At 38.4% G+C, this 13,258-nt stretch overlaps 1 protein-coding gene across 1 annotated transcript; it reads right to left on the bottom strand.

Annotated features, from left to right (window-relative positions):
• Window positions 1-10,809: 10,809 nt before the first annotated feature.
• Window positions 10,810-12,667, bottom strand: LOC148421215 (cerebellin-1-like). Its single transcript, XM_088419184.1, has 5 exons — window positions 12,582-12,667; window positions 11,921-12,024; window positions 11,499-11,678; window positions 11,237-11,368; window positions 10,810-11,111 (listed from the first exon to the last, which is right to left on the bottom strand). The coding sequence occupies exons 1-5, from the start codon at window positions 12,665-12,667 to the stop codon at window positions 10,810-10,812; spliced, it is 804 nt and encodes a 267-aa protein (XP_088275310.1).
• Window positions 12,668-13,258: the final 591 nt, after the last annotated feature.

Below are 13,258 nucleotides of genomic sequence, written 5' to 3'. Positions count from 1 at the left end.
ATTTATGTGGTACGACCATAAAAGAGTACCAGTGACGGTAAAGAGGATCATGGTTATATAACGGTTCAACCAGAAATCGAATGGTCAATGATCCATCAGTAGAGGAGCAATCTCGATGTCCCGGTGTGTTAATAAAGCCACAGACATAGTGAATACCTTCTTTACACACTTACATGCCTGGAAATTGTTTGTTTTTTTTCATTTGGTTTGTCTGTTATGGTTTTATGAAGGTTTCAGTTAAACCTGGGATAAATTTATTCCACTTCAAAGTCAGAAGCAGATTAGCATCTCTGAAGGATCGTGCGCTGTCATGATTGCAATACAATGACCATTTAGTCGTAAAATACCGAGCAGCATATTGTCATACATCGGGAGCAAGCTTTTGTTGTGTGTTGTGCATTCAACTGAGTATATGTATGATGTATTTGTCTGGAGTTGAATAGAGGAGGTGGGCACAACAGCTCCCATTAACCTGCCATTTCACACTCCACAAAGTGCAATAATCGTGGGGTTGATGACACACATACACGTGCGCACACATGCCCACACCTATTTGCCATCCCTTTAACGCGTTTAACAAAGGGGAGGAGGTGATTGCTTTGACTCCCTCCATGTAATCACACCATTTGAAAAGGGTCTCTAAGGCAATCCCACGCACATTCACATAGAATTGTCACGATCCAGGTTTGTGGTCATTTGGGGTTTGATTCGAGTTTAGTCTTCTCATGTCTTGTCAATGGTTCTGTTAAGTTTGATTGTGTATGCCTGTATTTGCCTTGTGTTAACCAATCACCCCCATCCCTTTATCTTGTCCAGGTTTTCCTGCATAATGTACGAGTGATATGTGTGTCACCCACCATCCACCCACCATCAGAATAAATTCCGTATTTTCCGGACTATAAGCCACACTGGTATATAACCCGCAGCAGCAAAAAATGAGCAAGAAAACAATTTTTGTCACGGATAAGCCGCACTGGGATATAAGCCGCAGGTCAAAACATCAGATATATATGCAAAAAGATGTTATAAGGAAGTTTTTACATTTTTTATAGTTATTTAAAAAAAATAATTGCCTGCCAACAGCAACATCCTCTCTTTGACACTCTTTAACACTTTAATACTCAACATGCCTGCATATTTAGCACCAACATATTTATGAAAACATGGATGGATTATTTTCAACATAACATAATATAACTGATAAAGTAAACTTTACCTGTTTCTTTTGTGTCTTTACAGTTGAACAAAGTTTGTCGTATTGACATTGAGTTATTATGCTATTGAGAGTTTAGAGTTATTATTTGAGTTATTAATTTTATTATTTTGAGTATTGCTATATATATATATATATATATATATATATATATAAAATTTCCTTTAGGTAACATGTGAGTGATAGCACTCTCTTGTGACTTAACATCATACAAATAATAGCATTTGTCTCACTGGCCTTGGGATGTTTACTTGTATATTATTGCCAGTGACACCAACATCAGCTGGGCTGTTTGCTCAGTTCTGCAAATGAGCAGCGGCAGTACTAACCACTGGTCCACCACTAAGATGATTTGATTTCCATCTCATACTTCACTGCGCATAATTGAACCGCAACCAGCTTGTAGGACATCAAATATAAAACCAGGAATGATCTTCACTTGTATGCTGTCACAAGTCATTTAAATGACCCAATATCTACTATAACTGCCCAAATACGACATCTTCTACAATCACGCGACATCTGCTTTGAAAATGATTGTGTGATTTCTTTATGTCTTGCGAACCGTTCTTTTTATTCATAAAATATGCAGTCCTGTTTATTTTTTCCTTTCTCTCTTAACCTTTCATTTCACTTTTGATCCAGAATAGACAAACATGGCGGACAGAGTGGAGACAGTGACACTAGTTTTTTTTGTTTTTTTTGAAGATTAAAAAAAGGCAAAAAACAATGAAAAGATGTTTTATCAGAGCGCCCTCAACTGTTGTGCAGTATTTTGTCTTCTCCTGCGGTCTTTACATTAACGGCATTTCACATCAATGGGAAAGCATTCAAAGAAATAGCAAAATGTAGCTGAAATTTCACCCAGATGATGACAACATGTCAAAGTCCTACATGGCATGACCACTTAGTTATCACACTATCAGCAGTGTGCCATTACTTGGCTAAATCACTGGAAGAATGATATGGACAAAAATATCCCAAAATGATCAGAATCCTCGACAAGGGTTAAAGCAGTAAACCCATACAGTTTCTATATTTCGCACTCATGCATTAACATTTTCTAAGATTTCTCTCATTTGCATACCCTCTCAAAATTCAACCCTTTTTAGATATTTAAAAAATAAGTACACTCTTATAGAAATAAAGAAAAGGCCAAAACATCTGAAAAAAAAATATGGTCGTTCATCCATTTCGGTATTTACGCTTTACTATGAAAAAATGTATAGCTTGAAATAACAGATTTAATGATCTATCTACATGGTTGGACACATATTAATAATGGCTTATGCGTATTTCAATGTACCTCTTCATCCTGGCGCAGCAGGACACATTGTATGGAGGAGATTGATTGACAATGATCTACAGTCCCTTCACCAATCAGGATGCAGAATAAGAAGTGCATTCATATATAAAATTTAAATGCATGAAAAAATAAAAAACTATGAAACAGCAAGGCCAAGAAACATGAACCGCGTTATAACAGCAGAGGCAGTGGAGCAGAGATGGTGGAATTTTGTTCTTCATGAGTGAAGGATGGAAAAATAGATGAACCCTCTCTTTGGTGCCACGTCCACTGGAATGCAGCAGCAGCATTAGACTGTCATCTTTTTAATGGTTGGTGTAAGTTCTCACCCTTAGCTATGGTCGCACAACTTGGCTAGTGACCATAAGGACAAGATCATAGATACAAGCTGCCGGATGAGGAGCTCTGTCATTAGGAACGTGCTAAGAGCCACAACTCCTCCGCCTTGAGATGAGTCAATTATGGTGGCTCAGGCAATGAGGCTACACTTGCTATTTTCCTAGTGACCGAGCACAGCAGCTGTTTTCCGAAAACGTACCACAGCCGAGAATATCTTTTCACTGTCTGTTGTGATATCTGTGAAGGGTCTTGTGGGGATGTGGCTGCTTAGTTCAGAAGGTTCAAAGGTACAATAAAGGTCAGTTTGCAGACCGTTTCAGCCTAGAGCGCAGTCCGATACCGATATCAAGCCGATGCAATATCCATTTTCCAGCATTGCAAGTTTTCTTAAAGGGCCATACCCAGTGTTTTCATTCCCTCATACATTCGCACACACACCACCCCTTCCCTTACGTTTCCACTAAGCTCTCTCAATCACAGCCACAAGTGCACCTCCAATAAGAGTCATGAAGAGTTGCTGCCAAACCGTCCTTAGATAATGCCATAACTCGTCAGTGTTGAATGACGAGCAGTGGTTAAGTTTTAAGCAAAACTGCCTTCATTTGTGGATGAATTTGATCGACGCAGTTGTGGACGCCATTAGACACGGACATCATCACACCAAATGTGCTTTTTCTGTGTGTGCGATATGTAGTATGCTTAAAGAATGCAGATATGAGATTTTAAAAACAAAACAGTCAACACCTACCAATGAAATGCGTGAATACGCTGTTCTGGAGTGCTCATACGATGTTTGTAAATCTGAATGATGACATCAATGCCAGTCTTGTTTGGGTTTTTAAAACCCGAATATGAATATATTTATTTAGTACATTTACATGGCCTTTGAAAGTGTGATTGACTGCATGTGGGTATTGCCGAGCCCAGCTCCAGAATCCACACAAACATCAGCACGAGGATCACACACTGCAGCACAGTAAATGTTTTTATGACATTTTTGTCAACAACTAATTCACTAATCAATCTGTTGCACCAAAAGATGAAGAGAGACCTCCAGCTTGTGTTACACCTCAGTAATTACTGTCAGGTTGACTGGTGAGCACCCTGTTTTATTGCTGCCGACAATGGTTTCTCAAACAACACCATAACTGCCGTGGAAAATGTTTTGACAATTTGAAGATCTCGTCAGCCATTGACAGCAATTAAAATGTGCCATGCTTTGGCCATTCTGCCACGTCAACACTATCTCACAACTATCCTTTATTGTCCAAAGTGGCTTTAAATGGGGCTGTTGTGGCTAACAATAACATTGTGGAAATCAAATCACAGCCACAACCGAAGCCAAATTTTTGGTGGCTTTCTGCGATTTTCCTTGTAACTCTTCTCAAGCCAAAACAATCAAAGGAGGAGTTCCAAATGGGAGAGAAGTTGGTGTATAGCCACATGGTCTTTCTTCACTAGGTGAGATTGCCAAATACTGACCCGGCATTCACTGTAATGTGTCTTCAGATTGCTCTGTATATTGATCTGACAAAGTCTCTATACTTTTTAAAACCAATGATGAGATCATAAAAAAATATCACCACGATTGTAAATTCCCATCTATTTTTCCCACCAGGCAGAAGAAGACAAATTTTAAAGGCAATTGCACTCCAGGCTGTTTCATGTCTCTCCAGTCTAAAGCGTCATAAGTCAAATGCCAACGGATGGGTCGTACACATGCTTTGAAGTTGTATCAAGGTAGGTACGAGATTTATGATCCAATAAGTATCATCCTTATATGGGTGTAGGTGGGGGGTGAGGGACAAGATATCCCACAATAATAGGATGCGTGTTGTATTTATTAATACTTGTTCGAAAATAAACACCGTCTCTGTCCCGCAGCTTGTGGCAACCTTCCTCCAAACTCCTCTCTGGAGAACCACTAATGCCTCTGATGCGTATCTAGTTTACTGTCAGCGTGATTTGGGCAACTTCTGTTTCTATGGTAATGCTTGCAGTAATTGCTCCTTTGGCGCGTTAGTCAGGTTATGAAGATGCGCCTGCTGGTATTCAAATCACTTTGATGTAAACAAGACCTCTGCGATAGGCATCATATATTTTCTGGGATAAAGTTTAAGAATTCCACAGCAAGCTAATCTTCCTCACTTTTTACTCTCTAATGTCTTGTGTCCCTCTCTTGTTTTCACAATTTCTTACTTGTAACAAGTTTGCAGTTCCTATTTTTCAGCTCCCTTTTGCTAAGGCTTCTTCCTATTTGTACACATTTCCAGTTCTTCACACATCCTTTTCCGCGTTCCTCCTTCAATTACCTTTTCCTCCATTGAACCTGTTCTTTATTTGTGAGCCTACACCACACTACACCACACTAAGCCACACCACACCACAACACACCACACACTTTCATTTGCAACTCACACCCCCAAATCTGTTTTCCCACATATTCTAATGTTTTGCCCCCTACATATTTTCCATCACCTCTAGGTAACACTTCTGGCTCTTTATATCGCCTCTTCCACATCCTCGCTCACCATCTAGCTCCCCTCAGCCTATTCTCTTTCCAATCTCTATTTCCTCTGTCATTCTCCAAGGAATGCTCTCCGAGCAAAACATTTTCATTCTCCACCAACCTTCCACGTCTGCACTCCTCTTGGCTTTCTGTCGGACCTGCAGGTATGATGCCAACTACTTCAATATCCTTTCAGTATGTTGTTTTTGTGAACCCTTACTCAAATCTACTACACATATATAACCTTGGTCATTGTGACATATTGATCTTTTTGAGGGAAATCTTCTCACCCTTTCCCCTCTTCTAGAATATCTTTCCGACAGCCCTATCTCCCCAAACTTATTTCAGTGTAATTAAAACTATGCCTGAGTTTAACAAATGCTTTTAAATTAAATCCAAGCGATGCAGCATTAACCAGCCGAACCAAATTGTTTAACAATGCTGCCATCTGTTGGGGACATGTTTCACAGCCAATACAGACAATCACATCACAATTGACACTCAAACTTAAGTTCTAAAAGGGGTACATTACTCACTTCCCATTGGCAGGCACAAGAAGAAAGTGCATGGGAACACAAAATTGACATGGCGGTTCAATTTAATTGTCTTTGGTTCTTGGCTCTTGCCCCAGGTAATAGTACTGTACAGTACTTTGTTTTGTCACATCAACTACAATGCACAGAGACGTTTTTCTTTTTTAATCTAATCTTCCCTGACAAGCTCTGGGAGGCGAATGTATAGGTGCTAGGGCCAAATCCAGATCTTGTTTCAGTGTCCTAGTGTATGGAACTGACTAAAAATTGACCCCACATGAACCTACACAGGAATGGAGGAAGAAGCAAGCAAACTACACACTGAAAGGCCACAGAGTCAGCAGTTCAATTCACTTCGACTGAGGACGTTACATATTTCCACATGTCGACTTGTAAAACAACTAAAGTGTACTGCCAGATATGTTCTAAAAATAAAAAAAACGTAAATTTGAAAAAACAACAACAAAATCTTGTGCAGAAGCCTGCCTCTAGCCTGTCATAAAGCATTTGATTTAGGGTTAATAGCACTTTTTTTTTAATGAATCCAGAGCCAGTGATTATAAATCAACAAAATGATGATAATGCTTCTGAATGTGTACATCGTTTTTTTTCTCTGACTAATCCAAATGGATTTATAAAATTCTTGAAAAGAATTCCATATGTTTACCCAGAAATTGACAGGCTATAAACCAAGTCTCACTTTTGGAGTAAAGTTAGTTTTTGTTGAGTGGTAGAATGCCCCAGATCTTTCAGAAATGAAACAAACATGTAAGGTCCACTTTTCTTGAATACAACCTTTGTGGAATACCATGAACAGGATGACTGAGAATCTGCACAGAAAATAAACAACAAAAAAAGCCCCACAATTTTAGCTCAGTGTTTTTATTGACATTGGGAAAGCAAAATAAAAATGACATGCAATTCTGCTATTCGGTTACTGAAATGAGGGAAGAGATTGTGCCAGTTTTTCCACCGCTTATCGAATAGCAGGGAGCTGCTCTTTATTCCAGCTGACTCTCGGGGAATTCAGACTTCTGGATGGATAGATAATGGAACCCTTCAAAATGAATGACCCCGATGCTGGCCAGTTTGCCCAGATTTTCAAGACAATGCCTGTTACATACGAAAACCCTTTCCATGCATGTTTAAGACCTCGTGTAACTTCGCTGAAGCTTGCGGGTTCTATTTGTACTGATCGCAATTTTTGACACACCTTAGTGTTGCTTGTCTTTTTATAGTGATTTACATCAACCAGTTCCAGTTCCTTCTTCCGCCTTCATTGTGACATATTCAGCAAGTATAAAACTTGTTTAGTTAGATGCAGAAAGGTTTTCGAGTTTTTTCAGAATTTGGCGATATTTTATGTGAAATTTTAAATAATCCACAAACAAAATACTAAAACGTGCCAATTCTGAGTAAATGTGTTGTCCTAAGACCAAATCTAAAAATAACTGGGAGAAAAGAATATATGAACATAGTTTTAAATATACCAAATACGTTTGGAGTACCACTGGCCATACAGAATTTCAAACAAAACAGTTAAAATGAAATACAATTTTGATTTTGTTTGTATTGTTTAATTGGTGTCTCTTATAACCGTGGGATCATTTGTTTGAATGAACAAATATTTTAAATGATTATTCAAGAAATCTGTGTCTACAGCATGCTTGGTTGATGTTACCAGAATCATTTTAGCATGATAAAAGAACATCAAAACACTTGTAGAAAACTTTAGGTAGAGCAAAAGAATGTCCTTTTTCTATTTGTCATATTTTCATAACATAGTTAACCTTGGTTGGACGTTTCATCAACCCCCGTTATGCATATTATCAGAAGACCTTTTTTTTTTTCCTTTACTGATTTACATAAGTAACCATGTTACCTGCAACCCTGCTGCTATGAGTAGGCTGAGAGTATTGTAAACACCCAATAAATCATAAATCATTAATCTGTAAACTAAGCAAATTGAGCCTTTAGGTTTTTAATTATACATTTTTATATCATTACTTGAAAAGATTGTCACTTGATAATGATGAGAAATAAAGGCAAACTGTATAAATGTTGCTGATGTGGTTTTGCCATTTTGCCGTTTAAAATATTAAGCCTCTGATAGTTTATTACAAAATGTGATGATTATGTAGTGAGAAATGATTCAAGAATTTTGAAAACCAAATATCCTCCTTTTCTGGCCCTTATAATTCACATATACTCTATTGTGCTTCAAAACGATTGTTCATTTTAAATATTACTGTGCAATAGTCCATTGTAAATAATGTCTTCACAGTATGAGTACTTGGCTATGCCATTTATATAAGGCCTTGAGCTGGAGCTTGCACATGTGGATTTTGTGCATTTTTAGCGTTGTTAATTTGTGCTTGTAGCCATAACAGCACTCTGGCTTCATGTCACATTTTACAGCACATTCATCAATTGACCCATAAACCTTAGTAGCAGGTGTGGCAAAATCCTGACAATTATGCCAGTCATTATGATTCATTATCAAAACCAAATGTTCTACCGTTTTACGTAAACAGCAACAGCAAACAACACTCGGAGGAACACTAAAGCAGACAGCGTGTGTTTAAAGCATTGGTGGTCAAATCATTTGAAGACTTGTCCCTAATGCAGCTCATTGCAGCATGCGCACGCCGTCTTTCATTTGACTTTTCATTATTTTTGGCAATGATCGCTTGCTAGCATGCTCAATCATTATGTAAACCATAATATTACACATGCAGAGAAAATGTTGTTTGGTGCTTGTCTGAACCGAATGAGTTGGGCTGTTGGACACTCACTTTGTCGAGAAGAATATTAAATAAAATATTAAAACAAATTCAACTACATTTCTAGAACTGCTTTTCGCAAAATAATAGCAGGCTGATTTTTGGCCGAGTTAAGTGAATCTGACATCATGAAGCTAATTTAAACTTGATTGGCACTGCTGACTGGCTTCAGGGGTTTAGTAGAATTCTAGTATTTATATCCTACTTTGACAAAGCACCTATTGTGTTTTACCTCGATTTTTGATGACTCCAGTAATCTCTTCATGCATCGTAGATGTTTGCATTGTAATTGAATTCCATTTTTTGTGACATATTAAGAATTTGTCGACCCCACAAAGAATGAACCTCATAGTCAACCATTATAAAAGTCTGTTGATTCTCGAAATCTTTCCTGGTTTGTTCTGGGGTTCGTTGGTTCTTGCTCATCAGACAAGACTTTGACTTTTCTGCAACGGTGTCGAAAGGGGGTGAAACTAACCCCGAGCCCCTAAATCTTACATGCAAATGAGGTGATCATATGATTGTGAAAAGATTCCTTTTGTGACTTTCAATCAGCAACGCCTCCTATCCCCATTGAAAAATGTCTTCCAATCGAGCAACTCCAACAGCGCAACTTTGAAGTGCCATCAACCGTAAAATTACATAATCAACAAAACCTGTTAGGTGCTTCATATTGTAAATATGCGTCTGTAAACCAAGCATCTGATTCTCAACTGATCTCTCGCAAGCTGTTTCCGGATGGTGTCTCTTGATCCCCGAGGAATGACTGAGCCAAGCATGTTAGTCAAGACGTTGTAATAATTATTTAAGAATTGTTTCAAGTTGAAATAGAAATGCGTGCCTTCTTCTTTTGACATGCTTTCCAGAGAGCAACCCGATTCTTGAGTGCCATTTTACAAGCAAATTTGGCAGATGCTACAAGCCACAGGACACCAACATGAACACCTGCATGAGACCGAACAATTTCCAGAGAGCTGATTGTATGTCTTTCTCAATTGTCGCTGGTAGGATCCCCAGATATTTAGATACATGGTTGATCACGTTCCCCAACTTGAAATCCATTTATGACTGCTTTCATGCAATTAGTGTCAAGCAAAAACCCATCAAATTATGCAATCTAACCACTCTCCTCACTGTAGAATGTTGATTGTAGCGGCCTCTTATAAAATATTCCAGGAACTATAAAAAAAAGCCTGTTTACAATATTGTTGAGTAGAGTTCTTGTTTTGTCTATGTTGCGGTTATGTTGGCTGATTGAGACTGGACATAACTCCCTACCCAGAAATGGTATGGTCTAGTCATTTAACTATACAGTGGACCCCCATGTTACAGCATCCCTGGCTTACATTTTTTTTTCATGTTGCGATGTGGAATACTGAGTTTTTTCATCCCCTATTTAACTATTTTACCCGCCTTGCAACAAAAACAACTGTCCTGAGCCTATGTGGGTTGGCTGTATTTGTGTTGTTTTGTCTTCATCTGCAGGCGTTTCTAGGTAATTGCACTTATTTTCTGTTGCTGTCAATGCCTCCATGCAATGCATCACTAAAATGGTATGCTACTGGTCAGCCTCACTCGTTTCAAAATGGCAGAATGGTAAAGCTTTGTTCTATCATGAGTGGTTACAATCCCGTCTTTATATTGCTTTATACTGCTTAATTCAAACTTGAATGGGTTAGCCATGGGTCCCAAGATTGCTAGTGACGTTTAAGAGATAAGTAAGAAGAAAATGTATATGGAAACGAAGCTGGAGATAATCGAGAAATATGAAGCTAGCCTAGCCTAGACTATCCTTTCTAGGGAATATAGGCATAAGAAGTGCCACTCAAAGGTCAATAAAGCCTTCCTAAAAATTTTTTATTGATGATGTTTTCTGATTGTATACATGTATATTATATATACGTAGCACTTACTATACTATTTTGGTACCAATTTTTTATATGTATGTACAATTTTGATGTTTTTATCTGGGGTGCTAAACACATTAGCTATTTAACATTAACAATGGGTTATTCTTGTAACATGGGGGCCCACTGTACCCTGTATACACTGTAGAATGTGTGTGATCATATCGTCTTTCAATCCTTTATGAGCTGAACACCCTTCATTAGGATGCAGTGTTGTAGTTAAGCAAGCGTTGGGTAAAGCAGATAACCTGAAAATGTGTTCAGGCCTGGGATATTTCCACATAGCTGCCTGCCGCTCAGCAGTTCCACATAAACTTGGCTACCCTGACTCAGGGACAGCAATACTATTTGCGAGCTGCTGTCTTCCAAGTCTTCTCTGTTGTCCTCCCACGTAGAGGCTACCACCTCTCCGTTCTTCATCAGATGCACCTTGTGGTACATCTTCTCTCCCGACCTTTCCAGCTTGGAGTAGACAGAGTAGGAGAAGGAGTAGAGGCCCGGGCGAGGTGCTGTGAAGATGCCTGGAGTAAAAGGGAGTTTTGAAATAAATTATGTAATTTACAGGCCGTAAATCATTTGGTAATCTAATGATGTGCCAGCAAATTTACACATTATGACAGTCAGTATGAATCAGTGCTACTTTTACCAAGAGCTGGATTGAATCCACTTCCATGATTTAGGATGATGTCATCATAAGGGATGAGACTGTTTTTGGTGAAAGGCCCAAGGCAGCTGGATTGGCGGCTCAAATAAGCGGTGAATGCAACCCTCATCCCTCCTGACACACAAGCAGTCCAAACGGAGAAAAGACGAGAAAAACAAAACGTACTTTTATGGCTTCCATGGTAGGCTCATTCATCGACGAACAACTTAAAGTTCTCGCTGAGAAAAGTTACTTTGAGCATTACCAACAACTTCAAAGATACTGTCTCCCAACTGGGAAAGAGTCACAGACATGTTCAACACCCTGAGCAGGACGTCATCCTCCAGATCTCTGAGGTCCAGGCTAGCACAGCAGCAGCCACGTTGTCTCTTGAAGGTACACTCGCATTCCCACACGGCACACATCAATTCATCCCCCAGTTCCTCTGCAATAATCAAAATTAGCACAGGGATCATCATTCTAAATCAACAATGTTTCAAAAAGACTAAACAACTATGCACCAGAACATTCATTTGTAAACATGTAAAAGTTCTCCTCATAATTGATCTTTTTCCACATTAGAAGGCAGGCAATTTGATGACTACAGTTTATTGGTAGAATAACAATCTATCAAATTGCTTTCAAGTTGTTTTGAAAAAGAAAAAAAAAAGAGAAGGATATTTTTACCTGCAGCCTTTTTTAATTTGCCAATGGAGGTTTGGCCTCTTGAACTGTGCCACAACTGGCTCATGACAAAAAGAGTGTATACTAGAGCAGCATGCATCTCGCAGCTGAAGGGAAATGGACAGAAGGTAGAAAAAAATGAATTAGAAAAAACATTGCGGGAATATGTATTCTATTTTGTATGTAGGTTCTTCTCCATAACCACCAGGAAAATTAGTCATTGCACATACACAAATAGCTTAGTCTTAGTCTTTTTTTGTATTTTTCCATTACAAATGCTCAATCCAATACATTAAATCAGTGGTTCTCAACCTTTTTGGTGTTTAACTAAGTAGTTCAAAGTGCAAGGGATTTTTGGATGGAAGAAAAAGAAAACTTAAAAGAGAGTGCTGTTCCATATGAGTCTAAATTATTAAAGTTTAGAACAGTCATTTGTACTGCTACATATCTCTAGGCATATTTTATTTAGCAACCACATTCTAGATTGTGTGACATCATCCGTTTTATTTTTGCCTGACCTACTGAAAAATTATGTCACTCGCGAAAATGTGCATCCATATAAAACTTAAACTTAAGGCAAAGAAAATAGTGTCACTAAAATACAAAATAGCAACAAGATGCTTGATGTTCCAATTAATTTGTTCTTGATTTGAAAAAAAGGTACAGTACAGCATTAAATTCGGTCTTCTCATTCGCTGCTAAAATCTCATCTACCCCCTGAAGTGGTCTCACATCCACCCAGGGGTACATCTACCCCCATTTGAGAACTGCTGCTCTAAATCAACAGCTGAATGACAAATCCTGCCTTAAATAATTGCAAAGTCCGATGTAAACGGCAAAATATAAAATGTATTGATGTAGTATTCCACTGATTAACAATGAGAGTTAAAAAAAAAAAGTCTTCCTCATATGGGCGCAATATTTTTTTCTATTCATGTACATACGTGAGCTCTTATATTGGACTGTGCCAATTTAAGAAAAGCCGAATCAACAATTCTCAGACAAAGACATCTTTCCTAGTAAAAAATATGAATTTTTGTAGCATAGATTTACGTAAGACTGAATCCTCCATGATAATAACAATACTCACCTTTTGTGATGTCACCCACTTTTTTATTTTTTTCAATTCAGGAATTTCCCCCCAAACGCTGCCAATAATCCAACGCAAAAGGCTTTCCAGCAAAAGTCACACCAAGATGTATTGCACCAGCTTCTTTCCATCCAAGGGTTGAGTTTTTATTCCCACGGATGGGTGGAGACATCTGTCATCTGGAATAACAATCTTTATGCCGACAATATCTGATCAAAGTGTAACCAGGGTTGCACTTTAATGTTTCATCC

Source organism: Hippichthys cyanospilos, chromosome 7 (assembly GCF_059441005.1).
Source record: "Hippichthys cyanospilos isolate Australia breed blue-spotted pipefish chromosome 7, RoL_Hcya_1.0, whole genome shotgun sequence".
NCBI lineage: Eukaryota > Metazoa > Chordata > Actinopteri > Syngnathiformes > Syngnathidae > Hippichthys > Hippichthys cyanospilos.
Note: the sequence above shows the minus strand (reverse complement) of the source record. Positions and strands in the feature narration are given on the sequence as shown.

Excerpts from the sequence above, each read along its gene's own strand:
- LOC148421215 (XM_088419184.1), bottom strand. The coding sequence starts at position 12,667 with ATGTACCCCTGGGTGGATGTGAGACCACTTCAGGGGGTAGATGAGATT. Across the intron at positions 11,679-11,920 it reads CAAATTAAAAAAGGCTGCAG|AGGAACTGGGGGATGAATTG; the intron begins GTAAAAATATCC and ends TGATTATTGCAG. Across the intron at positions 11,112-11,236 it reads TGGATTCAATCCAGCTCTTG|GCATCTTCACAGCACCTCGC; the intron begins GTAAAAGTAGCA and ends CTTTTACTCCAG.